This window comes from Microcebus murinus, chromosome 10 (genome assembly GCF_040939455.1).
Source record: "Microcebus murinus isolate Inina chromosome 10, M.murinus_Inina_mat1.0, whole genome shotgun sequence".
NCBI lineage: Eukaryota > Metazoa > Chordata > Mammalia > Primates > Cheirogaleidae > Microcebus > Microcebus murinus.
In genome coordinates, this window is record NC_134113.1 from 30,792,967 (window position 1) to 30,806,130 (window position 13,164).

The 13,164-nt window shown below is 31.7% G+C and overlaps 1 protein-coding gene across 5 annotated transcripts in view; it reads left to right on the plus strand.

Annotated features, from left to right (window-relative positions):
- Nucleotides 1-13,164, plus strand: part of CEP290 (centrosomal protein 290) — a 91,080-nt gene that overhangs the window by 54,391 nt on the left and 23,525 nt on the right. For 4 of the 5 annotated variants that reach the window (XM_076007121.1, XM_076007123.1, XM_076007124.1 and 1 more), the window contains 9 exons: nucleotides 671-937; nucleotides 1,557-1,664; nucleotides 2,332-2,531; nucleotides 4,413-4,626; nucleotides 5,598-5,735; nucleotides 7,290-7,511; nucleotides 7,852-7,974; nucleotides 12,157-12,302; nucleotides 12,627-12,782. In XM_076007121.1, coding sequence (XP_075863236.1) covers nucleotides 671-937; nucleotides 1,557-1,664; nucleotides 2,332-2,531; nucleotides 4,413-4,626; nucleotides 5,598-5,735; nucleotides 7,290-7,511; nucleotides 7,852-7,974; nucleotides 12,157-12,302; nucleotides 12,627-12,782 — 1,574 coding nt within the window. The remainder of the gene's footprint in view (nucleotides 1-670; nucleotides 938-1,556; nucleotides 1,665-2,331; nucleotides 2,532-4,412; nucleotides 4,627-5,597; nucleotides 5,736-7,289; nucleotides 7,512-7,851; nucleotides 7,975-12,156; nucleotides 12,303-12,626; nucleotides 12,783-13,164) is intronic. The other variant, XM_076007125.1, reaches the window with a different exon arrangement.

Here is a 13,164-nt window from a genome sequence, read left to right on the forward strand (position 1 = left end):
TAGTTTCCATCTAAACATATTTACTGCAAATAAATTTCAAAACAGCTTTTCAAATTATATTGTACATTTCAAATCAATCTAGGAAACTTGGATTTTCTTCTGTAATTGTAAGATTTGTCATTTATGTGAATTGCCACTTAGTTACTTGATTTAAAGTACCTTCTGAAGAGTAAAAACTTTTTTGGATTATTTTATGTTTGTTTTAATAAACTACAGGTTTCATAATAATGATTCATTGGCTTGGGCCACTAAAATTTCAGTTTTTGCTCAGCTGACTTTTATGGATTAGTTTTCCAGAGCTTTGATAGTCAATGGACTAAAATAAAAGAGATGATTTGTTACATTTTTTTCCTACATCCAGAAACACCACACATTTCTAGTTCTCAACTGCAAGATCTAGATTAAGTACCTTAATTAAATTTCATTTTCATTTACCAGTGAAGTTGCTAACACATGTAATAATCTTATAAATAAATAGTACATGCTATTAACTGTACTGCCACATAGAAATAGTTTAACCTTACTAACTATCAGATGGCTATGGTAAATATGCTGTGAAAAATAAAGTGAAACTCCTTTTTTTGCTAATAACCAATCTAACTAAAATTCAGATGAAGCATTTTAAAGGAAAAAAATACTTTAATAATTTATTGTGATTTAATCATTGCAGAAGCTAAAAGAAAAAGAATCTACTTTAAAGTTAGCAGAGCAAAATATTCTCTCAAGAGACAAAGTAATCAATGAACTGAGGATTCGATTGCCTGCCACTGCAGAAAGAGAAAAGCTTATAGCTGAGCTAGGCAGAAAAGAAGTGGAACCAAAATCTCATCACACATTGAAAATTGCTCATCAAACCATTGCAAACATGCAAGCAAGGTTAAATCAAAAGGAAGAAGTGTTAAAGAAATATCAACATCTTCTAGAAAAAGCCAGAGAGGTATTTTATTATATTATGTTATGCTATTAACATGTTTTTTACCCAAATGCCAAATATTATTCTTCCCTAAAGTGATAGTTCATGTCTTATGTTCAAATGATTCTATTTAGGAATGCTTCCTTCGATATGATTGGATTATAGATGTGTCAGTAAAACTGGCAGTTTGTGTATGTGCATCTTTCTCTTATAGACTGACTAAACCAGGAATAGCTGTCATGGTGAAACCGTATGATTTTGAAATATATTAATTCAATTTATAGGTAAGGATTGAGGCAATAATTTAGGATGAACTCTATCATACTGGGAATCAGGGGAAATCAGATTAGTTAGAACTAAGGGAGGAAAATCTAACATTTAAAAATTTTTCTAGAAACAAATTAAAAGATAATAGATACACATGTTATTCTAATGTTTAGAATAAATTACAATCTGAAGCTGGGCTTGTCAGCTTGAACATGTGCTAGGGGAGATGTATACTGGTCTAAATATTTGCATGAAGATGTTATTTCTTCCCTATCTTGTAGAGATTTGAAAAAACTAGAGATTATAAAATATTTAAGATCTTCTAAATTTATTCAAATAGCAATTTAAGATACAGTTTTGATTTTCTCTAAAATAGGAGCAAAGAGAAATTGTTAGGAAGCATGAGGAAGACCTTCATATTCTTCATAATAAATTAGAACTACAGGCTGATAGTTCACTCAATAAATTCAAACAAACAGCTTGGGTAAGATTCTAATTTGTTCGATTTGTTATTGATTTTTGATAGCATATAATTTAAAATTCAGCTCTCTTTTTTTTAGAGTAGAAGCCACCCTACCTTTTTGTTGCCAAAATAATCTTCTGAAAATGCAGCTCTGATTACTCTTCTCTCTAGACCCAAATCCTTCAGTAGGTCACCACTGCCCATAAAATTATATTTACACTCCTTAGCCATACAGAGTTTTCCATGAACCTACCTGTCTTTCTTTTCAAATTCTACTCGTTTAAGCTTACCCATATTTAAGTGCTTTACATCTTTTGAATTCAGCTGATAATTGCCTCCTGAGATCTTTCTGTTCTGTGGCGTGAAATGGCCTGTCTTTTGTCTCTTAATGTGCAACCTTAGCATTTTTGAGCTTAATTTAGTTAACATTTATTGACCCTCTAATACATATAGACACTTTGCTAGAAATTGAGAATACAAAGAATAAGTTCTCTATTTCCTATATTTTGTTAATACCAATAAAGAATGAGCTTTAATCCTGTCTTCTTTAAGCCTTCATTCCTGTTAAATCACTAAATTGTAGATTAGATATTATATTTTGATCATTTGAGGAACCAAATTAAAATTATAGAATAAGTACAGCATTGCGTTATACATGCCCATTGCTAATATATTCAAATTTTCATAGGATTTAATAAAACAGTCTCCCACTCCAGTTCCTACCAACAAGCATTTTGTTCGTCTGGCTGAGATGGAACAGACAGTAGCAGAACAAGATGACTCTCTCTCCTCACTGTTGGTCAAATTAAAGAAAGTATCACAAGATTTAGAGAGACAAAGAGAAATCACTGAATTAAAAGTCAAAGAATTTGAAAATGTCAAATTACGGTGAGTCTTAGAATATATTATTGTAAAAATAGGGAAATGCTAATAATGATATAATGAAGATACAACAGGAGCATTTGCTGTGCCAGGTACTGGTCTAAGACCTTTATGTATATTATCTTATTTTTATTTTCAGGACTACTTATGACATATGTTATTAATTTCCCCATTTTTCAGATAGGAAACTGCTTCAGTATTGCTCAGAGCATGCCTAGCAAGAGATGGGAAAGCCATAATTTGAAACTAGTTAGTCTGACTCAAAAGCTAATCCAGATTCTTCTCCAGAATCTTGTTTTTAACCTCTTTAGCTTCAGTTTCATCATCTTTGAAAAAGAAGTGACAGTACTTACCCTGGCTCTCGTAGAGTGGTTATGTGAAGGTCAAGTAGAACTGTATATTAAAGTAATTTGAAAGTTGTAAAATAACATACAAATATAAAACTTCTATTTACACACCTCTGCCAGTGTTTGGCACATAATAGAGGCTTAATAAATGTTTGTTGAATAAAAAAGTCATTATTTTCTGTATTAATTTATAGTGACAGTAACATATTCACAGCATTTCCTATATTAGACATTCTAAACACTGTTTAATCAGTTTATCAGAACATAGATTTTAAATTTAAAATAGATTCATAGTTATGCAGATTCTAATCATTGTAGAATTATCTCTCTGTGCCTCAATTTTCTTATCTGAAAAAAATGAGAAAGTTGAACTACCTATAATTCCATTCCAGCTCTGAAGCATCTGTGAGACTCTTTGATTCATTACTGACTTATCCAGGATGCCTCTAACAAAATTAACACTATTTTTGCTTTGTTAAGGAGCTTATTTTGTACCTTACTTACTATGTCATCTTAGCCTAAATTATACTTGTATTCTCTGTATGAACAGTGTGCATGTTTTAATGCGTCTTATGAAATTATATATTTCTGTGATTTCTTTAGTAAAACCTGATATTTTCAAAATTTGACAATTATTTAAAGTTAGATTTAAGTTTTACTAAAAGCATCAAGTCCCAAAGACTTTAACATTTGTTCGTGGCTTAACACAATCTCCCTCTCATTGGTCAGAGTTTAATAATTTGAATCGTAATGCAGATGCAGTGTCTGTATGCACAGTGAACTAGATATAATTCATTTTATCAGACTTATTAATACTGAATGAGTAGTAGGATTAATTGAATTAACTAAGTCTCTTGATGGTATCCACTTCCATATATATAGTTATAGATACAATACTAGTAAATTTGAACTATAAACAAGTTAATAATACACGTGATTTCTGTGAAAGTTTATATTTTGTCTTTGCAGCATGTCAGTTTACGGCAGTAGTTCTCAAATATAGGGGTTAATTTTGTCCTCTTTCTCCTTCTCGGGGACATATGGCAATGTCTGGAGCCATTTTTGATTGTCAAGGCTAGAGAATATTACTGGTATCTAGTGGGTAGAAGCAGGAGATGCTACTAAACATCTTACAAGACACAGGACACAGGACAACATCCCCAAAAACAAAGAATTATTTTGTCAAAAATGTTAATAGTGCCATGGTTGAGAAACCATGATATGGAGGAAGCAGTCACATCTTGCAGGAGCCATAACATTTAAAGTGCTGTTGTATTCATTCTCTATATGCTATTTGACTAGAGCCTACAAAATAACTTGATGATATTGTTATCAAAAATAGTAGGCAGAAACAAGAAGAAAAATTTCTATTTTATGTTAAGAGTAGTTAAGTGGAATAAAGAATTTTTCTTTTAGATTTGGATGTCTACATCAAGATTTATATTGTAAGGATAGATAGGACTGAACATTTGCTATTTGTGGAATTTGTATCAATCAAGGTATTAATTGCAACAACCACCAATATGTTTGTTTATATTAGGCTCCAAGAAAACCATGCAGATGAACTGAAAAAAGTAAAAGCAGAAGTAGAGGATTTAAGGTGCCTTCTGGGCCAGTCACAAAAGGAGTCACAGAGTTTAAAATCTGAACTTCAGGCTCAAAAAGAAGCAAATTCGAGAGCTCCAACAACTACAATGAGAAATCTGGTAGATCGGCTAAAGAACCAATTGGCTTTGAAAGAAAAACAACAGAAAGTAAGGAATAACAGAAAATTAAAAACATTTAGGAAAAATATATGATATTTTTATTTTTATAAGCAATATTGCTAGATTGCTTTTAGAGGAGATTTGTAAATTTCTAAAAGATGGTAATACCAATCGGTTTTAATAAAAAGTATGAGCTTTGTCTTATACTGTTAAAGGGAGTCTTTCAAGACAGTTCTTTTAGATAGCCTCAATAAGTGCTGGTTTTCACTGTAAATATAATCCATTTTATCTTTTCATGTTGTCATCAATCTGATTTGTATATTATCTATAGGAAATGAAAGGGAATCTTAATTATTTTATCTCTTTTTCCACTGAGATTTTGTGCCACTGAAGCAATTTTGACCAGTTGAACAATTTCAGACAATTTGGGGGATTGAGGGAGATATGATAATGAGAAGGACAGATTAAAGAAGAGGGTAACAGAGATAGTTTTGTGGGAAGGACTAGGTCAATGGATTATCTAATTTATTAGGTTTTTTGTTTATCTCATATTTTATATAGTCAAATTGTTTTAGAAAGTACTGCTGTTTTTCTACACTAGCTCATGAAATTTATTGGTAAATTTTTAGCTTTTTTAGTCTATAACTTTCCTTGTCCACTTAAATTCAATTAATTTGACATGGAAGGATGTAGTAAGTAAGTAATTTAAATATCTAACCTTGGATATTTGAAAACAAAACATGTCTGATTTTTGTAATACAGATTGCTTGATTTAGTGCTGGGTTCTCAAAATCATTAAGATTTTGAACTCTCATATTCAATTTGGAAAGAATTGAGTATAATTACTAAAGGAAATGTATTTGAAGAAGTTGGGTTGCTAATTTGTGAATTATGTTTGATTAAACATAGAATATTTTAGGAAAATAGCAGAAAGCAATAAAGTTTATTTTTTATATAATATATTCCTCATATAAAATTTCAGTTTTTCTTAAAAAAATCATATATGTTGTAATTTGTAGGCACTTAGTCGAGCACTTTTGGAACTCCGGGCAGAAATGACAACAGCTGCTGAAAAACGTGTTATTTCTGCAACTTCCCAGAAAGAAGCACAACTCAACATTCAACAAATTGTTGACCAACATACTAGAGAGCTAAAGGTGAACATCAACACATGCATTAATATATTAATAATAAAATTTTTTTTTTTTTTTTTTTTTTTGAGACAGAGTCTCGCTTTGTTGCCCAGGCTAGAGTGAGTGCCGTGGCGTCAGCCTAGCTCACAGCAACCTCAAACTACTGGGCTCAAGGGATCCTCCTGCCTCAGCCTCCCAAGTAGCTGGGACTACAGGCATGTGCCACCATGCCCGGCTAATTTTTTGTATATATTAGTTGGCCAATTAATTTCTTTCTATTTATAGTAGAGACGGGGTCTCGCTCTTGCTCAGGCTGGTTTCGAACTCCTGACCTCGAGCAATCCGCCCGCCTCGGCCTCCCAGAGAGCTAGGATTACAGGCGTGAGCCACCGCGCCCGGCCTAATAATAAAATTTTTGATAATTCCTTTTGGAAGAGAATTCACTTTGATATATGGTACTTTTTGCTGGTAAATACAGAATTTATAATAGGTTATTGGTGGATAGATATATTTACATACACACATTTTTGAACAATAAGTATCTTTATGGTACTCACGTACCGATTATCATCTTGGGGACTAGGAAGAATAGGCCATTATGAGCTGTTCTTCCTAATAGAATTAAATTTAAGAAACATTTTACTTAGGATTTTATTTTAAATACTTTTTTTAGAGCTGTCTTAGGTCCAGAGCAAAATTGAGAGGAAGGTACAGAGATTTCCCGTATATCCCTTACCCCACACATGCATAGCTTCTTCCATTATCAATATCCCCGACTAGAGTGGTACATGTGTTACCAATTATGAGCCTGTATTGACACATCATAATCACCCAAAGTCCAAGTTCACATTAGATTTGTCTCTTGGTGTTGTATATTCTTTGGGTTTAGATAAATGTGTAATGTTCTGTATCCATCATTATAGTATCATAAAGAGTATTTTCACTAAAAATCCTCTGAGCTCCTCCTGTTTATTCCTTTTCACCCTGCCAAATCCTTGGCAACCAGTGATCTTGTTAATCTTTCCATAGTTTTGCCTTTTCGAGAATGTCTTGTAGTTGCAATCACACAGTATATTTCCCATCACTGTCACTTTCATTGTATAAGATAGCTAGGAATTCATTTCTAGTGGCTAATATATACTGTGCAGTATTGCAAGTTATCTTTTCATTCTTTATAAAGTAGATTAAAAACTACTTCAAATCAGAGATTTTGTTTTATACTACTGTTATGCTTCATAGTGCTTAAAATATTGCCATGCATATTGATATGCACTTGTTTCTTTAATTAATTCAGTCATAATGAAAATTTGCATATTTGATCAAATTTTGTTTCTGGGCGTTTGTTGAAGAAGAATTGCTTTAACTATTTTTTTTTTCTTGAAGTAGACTTTGTTCATTTGGCATGAACATGAAAGAATGTATGTAGTTTGTGGAGGTTTTTTTCCTTGTGTACTTAAAAATTGAGATTGAAATTTTCTTTTTATTAAGTACTAATGGTATACTTTTTGTTTTGTGTTGGTTTTGTTATTGATACATGATAAAGATTAATGAATAAGACTTTTCTTTATCTCTTATTAGTCACAAATTGAAGATTTAAGTGAAAATCTTTTAAAATTGAAAGAAGCTCTTAAAACAAGTAAAAATAGAGAAAACTCACTAACTGATAATGTGAATGACTTAAACAATGAACTGCAAAAAAACCAAAAAGCCTATAATAAAATACTTAGAGAGAAAGATAGAATTGATCAAGAAAATGCTGAACTGAAAAGGCAAATCAAAAGATTAGCCAGTGGATTACAGGTAATTTTATGTTTAATTCTGATAATGCCTTTAATTTATGAAATATAGGCAGTAGTTTATTCCTGCTTTGTAATTTTGTCTATGGTATTTGCTAAAACTGGTTTTCAAATCTCTTTGATTAATGTAAATAATTCCTGTAGTGACCTTTATTGTGTTTATAGTTCTAGAGTAGCATATTTCATTAAAATGCAGAGGCAGCTACCAGGTTATCCTATGTATTAAGAGCATCATTTAGAAAGTATGTTCAGCGGTAGCCTCAGAAAAGTTTTCTAATTGGATTATTGTATATTTTATTTGATATTTGTTTGTAAGATATAAAAATAACATCTTAACTTTTCAGGGCAAACCTTTGATAGATAATAAACAAAGTTTAATTGAAGAACTACAAAAGAAAGTAAAAAAGCTAGAAAGCCAACTGGAAAGAAAAGTGGATGAAGTAGACATAAAACCTATAAAAGAAAAGGTATGTGAAGAAACATACTAATTAATATGTTTAAGATAGTGATAGAGTAAATTAAATAAGTAGTTGATGAACAGATGATACACTATATTAATTTGAGGACCTGGTACACACTATAAGTGGTACTGGATAACACAGAGAAGTCTAAAACAAGTTTCTGTCCTTTAGAAATTTACAGTCTACTTGAGGAGATACCTATAATGCAACTCTTACTTGGAAATTACATCATCTCCATGTCATCTTCATGACATTAGAATACCTCCAGAGTCCTTTCGCACCCTACATATCCAACTCTATTTATCATCTGTCCCCAATGTAATCATTTACATAAACTGGGCCTTTGGCCTTTGGGACAGAAAGCAGGGCATTTTAAGATCTCTACTTTAATCCAAATGTGTCTGTTTTGTCCTTCAGTAGACTAGGCCGCTGTTTCAGGGTAAACAAAGTGTTTTATAATATATTCGGTATTGCAGTTATAACCAATAATCAATCTGTTCATAGTTTCTGTAATGTGAGAAAAATTGCTTGAAATTTTACAGTTAATAGTAAAATGTTTGGTAATAAAATTTATTGATAATCAGAAGAACCCTAAAAAAAGTAAAATTGGCTAAAACGCCTGCAATTAAATTTGTTATGAACAACAAACTGGAGATAACTTGTTGATAACATTGAAAGTGTCAAAAGTGACCTGAAGAGTGTTGGTGTTAGTAGTAATATTTGCCCCTGAAGAAAATCACTATGGAGGAGCTATGGTTAGGAAAAAAATTTTATTATAAAATTTACCCAGAAAATATTTAATATCTATAAAATAATTTCAATAACATGAAAACATAAAATTGTCTTTAATGGCACTGAATAGAAAGTAGATAATGAAATTCATGTGTTTTAATAGAGTATACTCCAAAAAAATATGTTCCCTGTGAAAAATCATCAATATCAGTATAATTTTGATGAAAATATTAGCACTTGTATGCATGGAGTCATAACATGCTTGCTGTCAGAGCTTTGCTGGTGAAAATGGCAAGATGAATATGTCCTTACTCCTCTGTATTACTGTCCTTGCTGCCTCCCTAATTGAGAATAAGCCTAATCCTTGGATACCTGTTCCTAATCTGATTCCTATGAGAGTATTTTAAGAGCCTTGTAGCTTTGCCAGGACTCCTAACCTAAGTGATTCAGGTTATTCCTCCTTAAAATGGATGTAATACTATCTGTATTTCCAATTTCTGAATATTATTTTACAATCAAATAAAATAATATGTGGAAGTCTTTCATAAGCCATCAAGTCCATAACAGTATACTACTAATAAGAAAAAGAACACCGAGGGCAGCACCAATATTAAAATCTATATCCAGGAATCTAGTGAGAATATGTTTTCATATTCTATAGTGCTTGGCCATTTATAATTTATACTCACAGAATGCTCTCATATTATTTGGAAATTTTTCTCTGTAAAAAATGTCTGTAGCCTACCTATATATTAAATAAGATAACAAAACCCACTACCATACCTTGTATTCCTTTCTCCATAGCATTTAGTACTATCTGAATGTACTACTAGGTATTTACTTATCTGTATGCTCATCTTTTATTTTTTCTTATCAGACTGTAAGCTTTAATGGCAGGAACTTTGCCTATTTTTGTTCATTGCTGTATTCTCAGTGCCTAGAACAGTCCCTGGCACATAGTAGATGCTCAGTATTTCTTGAGTTAATGAAAATTTTAAAATGCTATATTATTTTAAAATATACATAAGAGGATTTTGGTACAGAAAATATGAAAAGAGAACTTTTGTCCCTATCCTATCTTCTCCCCTCTTCTCCCTCAGTCTAGAACATACCCACAGTGACATTGCCTTTGTTTTCTGTTCATTTTTAAATTCAGCTTTGCTTCCCTCAGTCTTAATTTAGCAGATAATGTTAGGTGGGATAGAATTGCCCAATCCCAACAAAGCACTCTGTGCTGCAGGATTATTTACCTACGTACTGTATAACTCCAACTAATATTTACATTTCTGGAAGTACAAATAAGGTAAAAAAATTGGCCAGTATTAGAGTATTGGAGAAAATAGTTCTCCAGTATTGGAGAGGATAGTTTTGATATGGCAACTAATCTTAGTTGGGAATTTGACTTTAAACTATCGTTCTTAACTTTTTCAGACCAAACATTCCCTTTTATCATAAATATAATGTTTCATAATATTCTTTTTACTATTCCAAATGATAGTCATAGAAAATGTAAACTACCTACTTAACATAATTAGGAAAATATCATTATAAATGTCCTAAGTGAAATATATAGGAGGAACATAAAAGGAAATGACTTAAAATAATAAAAATATTTAGTATTCATATTTCAATATATAAATGCTTCGGCATGACTATAGTAGAAAACAAAATGAACTAGTTATGTGCTTGCACCTTTACATGGCATTAATGTGAATCTAAAGCTACATGTAGACTGATACATGTGCAACTCATATGTCATGATAGTATTACCATTTGTAATTTGATTTCTAAAATGGTAAACAGGTTGGGCACCACCCCTGGTGCACGTCTGTAGTCCTAGCACTTTGTGAGACCAAGGTGGGAGGATTGCTTGAGGCCAGGAGTTTGAGACCAGCCTGAACAACATAGTGAGACCCTGTCTGTACAAAAAAAAAAAAAAAAAAATAGCCAGTGTAGTGGCCTATGCTTGTAATCCTAGCTACTTGGAAGGCCGACACAGGAGGATCCCTTGAGCCCAGGAGTTTGAGGTTGCAGTGAGCTATGATGATACCACTGCACTCAACCCTGTCTCAAAAAAAAAAAAAAAAAAAAGGTAAATAATTGATGGTACAGTTTTCATAAGACCATTGTATTCCTAGAAAATTTAGTATATAGTAAAACCATTAAAAAAAATAGCTTAATGTTAATAGGTAGAATGGAAATAAGTCCTTAGCTCAAACCATTGTGAGCAAAATTTTTAAGTGTGTTGAATATCCAGTAGGACGTTTGAAAGTTATTCAGTGCAAGGGACTATTCTGCATTACATAGGCTTTCTTTGGTTCCTTTATCACAATTATAACAAACCATGACAAACCTGTCATGTTTTTTTTTTTTCCTTAAGCATTTATCGCCAGCTAACTTACTACAAAATATATTTAGATTTTTCCTGTTTTGTTATCTATATTTTGCTCCTTTTTCTACCAGTTTACCCAACCAACCAACATAAACTATATTGTAAAATTCATGAAGATACAGTTTTTCATCTGATTTATTCATTGCTTCTATTCCTGGTGCCTCGAGTAGTACTTGATATGTGGTTAGCACTAAATAAATATCTATTAAATGAGTAAAGTAATGTGCATTGAAGACTTGAAGGAGTTCTGATGCTAGGAGACTATCATGGGGTAACAGATTGGGTTGGTCATTTATACTTGAGATTCTTTATTAGAAGGTTACCTTAGTCATGATAGTCTGTATTAGAATATTTTATCTAAAAACTCATTAAGGGTGTTTGCATTAGTCAAAATTATCTCCCAGAATTGTATCTGTCATGTGATAGAATAAAATGTACTTAGACTGAAAGGCATTTTTGCTAATAGCTTGGCATGCCTAAAAATTTACACAGGTTGAACATCTCCAATCCAAAAATCCATAATCTACAATGTTCCAAAATCTAATATTTTTTGAGCACCAAGGTGATGCCACAAATAGAAAATTTTACATCTGACCTCATGTGATGAGCTGCAGTCAAAACTTTGTTTCATGTACAAAATTACTAAAAATATTGTATAAAATTACTTTTGGTTATGTGCATAAGATGTATATGAAACGTAAATGAATTTTGTGTTTAGACTTGGGTCCTATCCTTAAGATAACTCATTATGTATATGCAAATATTCCAAAATTTAAAAAAATCTGAAATTTGAAACACTTCTGGTCCCAAACATTTCAGATAAGCCATATTCAACCTGTATAGCTAAATGAATCTATTTATATACAAGGGCTGTCTAGAAACTATACAGCCATTGTTAATATAATGAAAGAATTGTTGCATGTGTGGATACTTTCCAGAAAGCCCTCATATCCTCTAGGAAGTATTGGTTTACCATTTCTCTAGGTAAATTGTAATTAATAAATTTTAAAAGGAAATTAAAAATAATATTGATAATTTTCTGTCTTCTTTGTTATTGTTTACAGAGTTCTAGAGAAGAATTAATTAGGTGGGAAGAAGGTAAAAAATGGCAAACTAAAATGGAGGGAATTAGAAACAAGTTAAAAGAGAAAGAGGGGGAAGTCTGTACTCTAACAAAGCAGTTGAATACTTTGAAGGACCTTTTTGCAAAGTGAGTTTATATTTCATCATAGAACAAATTATGTGTAAAATCCTTTATTGACCTGGAAGTTATGTAATTTTACCATAGTTAATAATATGAGAAATTTTCTAGTTTAAATGGTGATTTACTGTCTACTTTTTATTTTCTTTAAAATGTGCTTTAAATATATTTTAACAATTATAAATGGGGTTTCCTGTGATTTTGAGGTAAATTAGTTCAAAACAAATACAGAATGATATAATTATCATATATTGGTCTAGTAATGAGTAAACAGTTGAACAAGCTAAACAATGAATGGCATATATTCATGTTTTTCTGTATTAAATTCCACAGAGCTGATAAAGAGAAACTTACTTTACAGAGGAAACTAAAAACAACTGGCATGACTGTTGATCAAGTGTTGGGAGTACGAGCTTTGGAGTCCGAAAAAGAATTGGAAGAATTAAAGAAGAGAAATCTTGACTTAGAAAATGACATATTGTATATGAGGTAAGCTATTACATGGAAATGTGCTAACTGTTACAGTGAAGAAAAATTAGTTGACCCATAGAAATATAAATAATAAATGTGTGTTGTTTTAAGCTTGGGTTGTTTCTCTTTTCCCATGTGAGTTGAGATAGTCCTAATTCTTTGTATGCCACCTATGTTTGGATTATATTCCTGAGATCTTAAGTAAGATGTTGTGAGATTCTTGAGTCTTGTTTAAATTCTATAGAAAACGTAGATATTTTTGTTTCAGTATGCAGTTGGTCTAATTAGGTGCAGGCTGCAAGTTTCAGTCTCCTTTCTATGGGCTATTGTGCCAATATCAGTTCCATTTTCAAAGCCTTTGCAGTACTATTTGGATCTGTCATGCCTATACACATCTCAA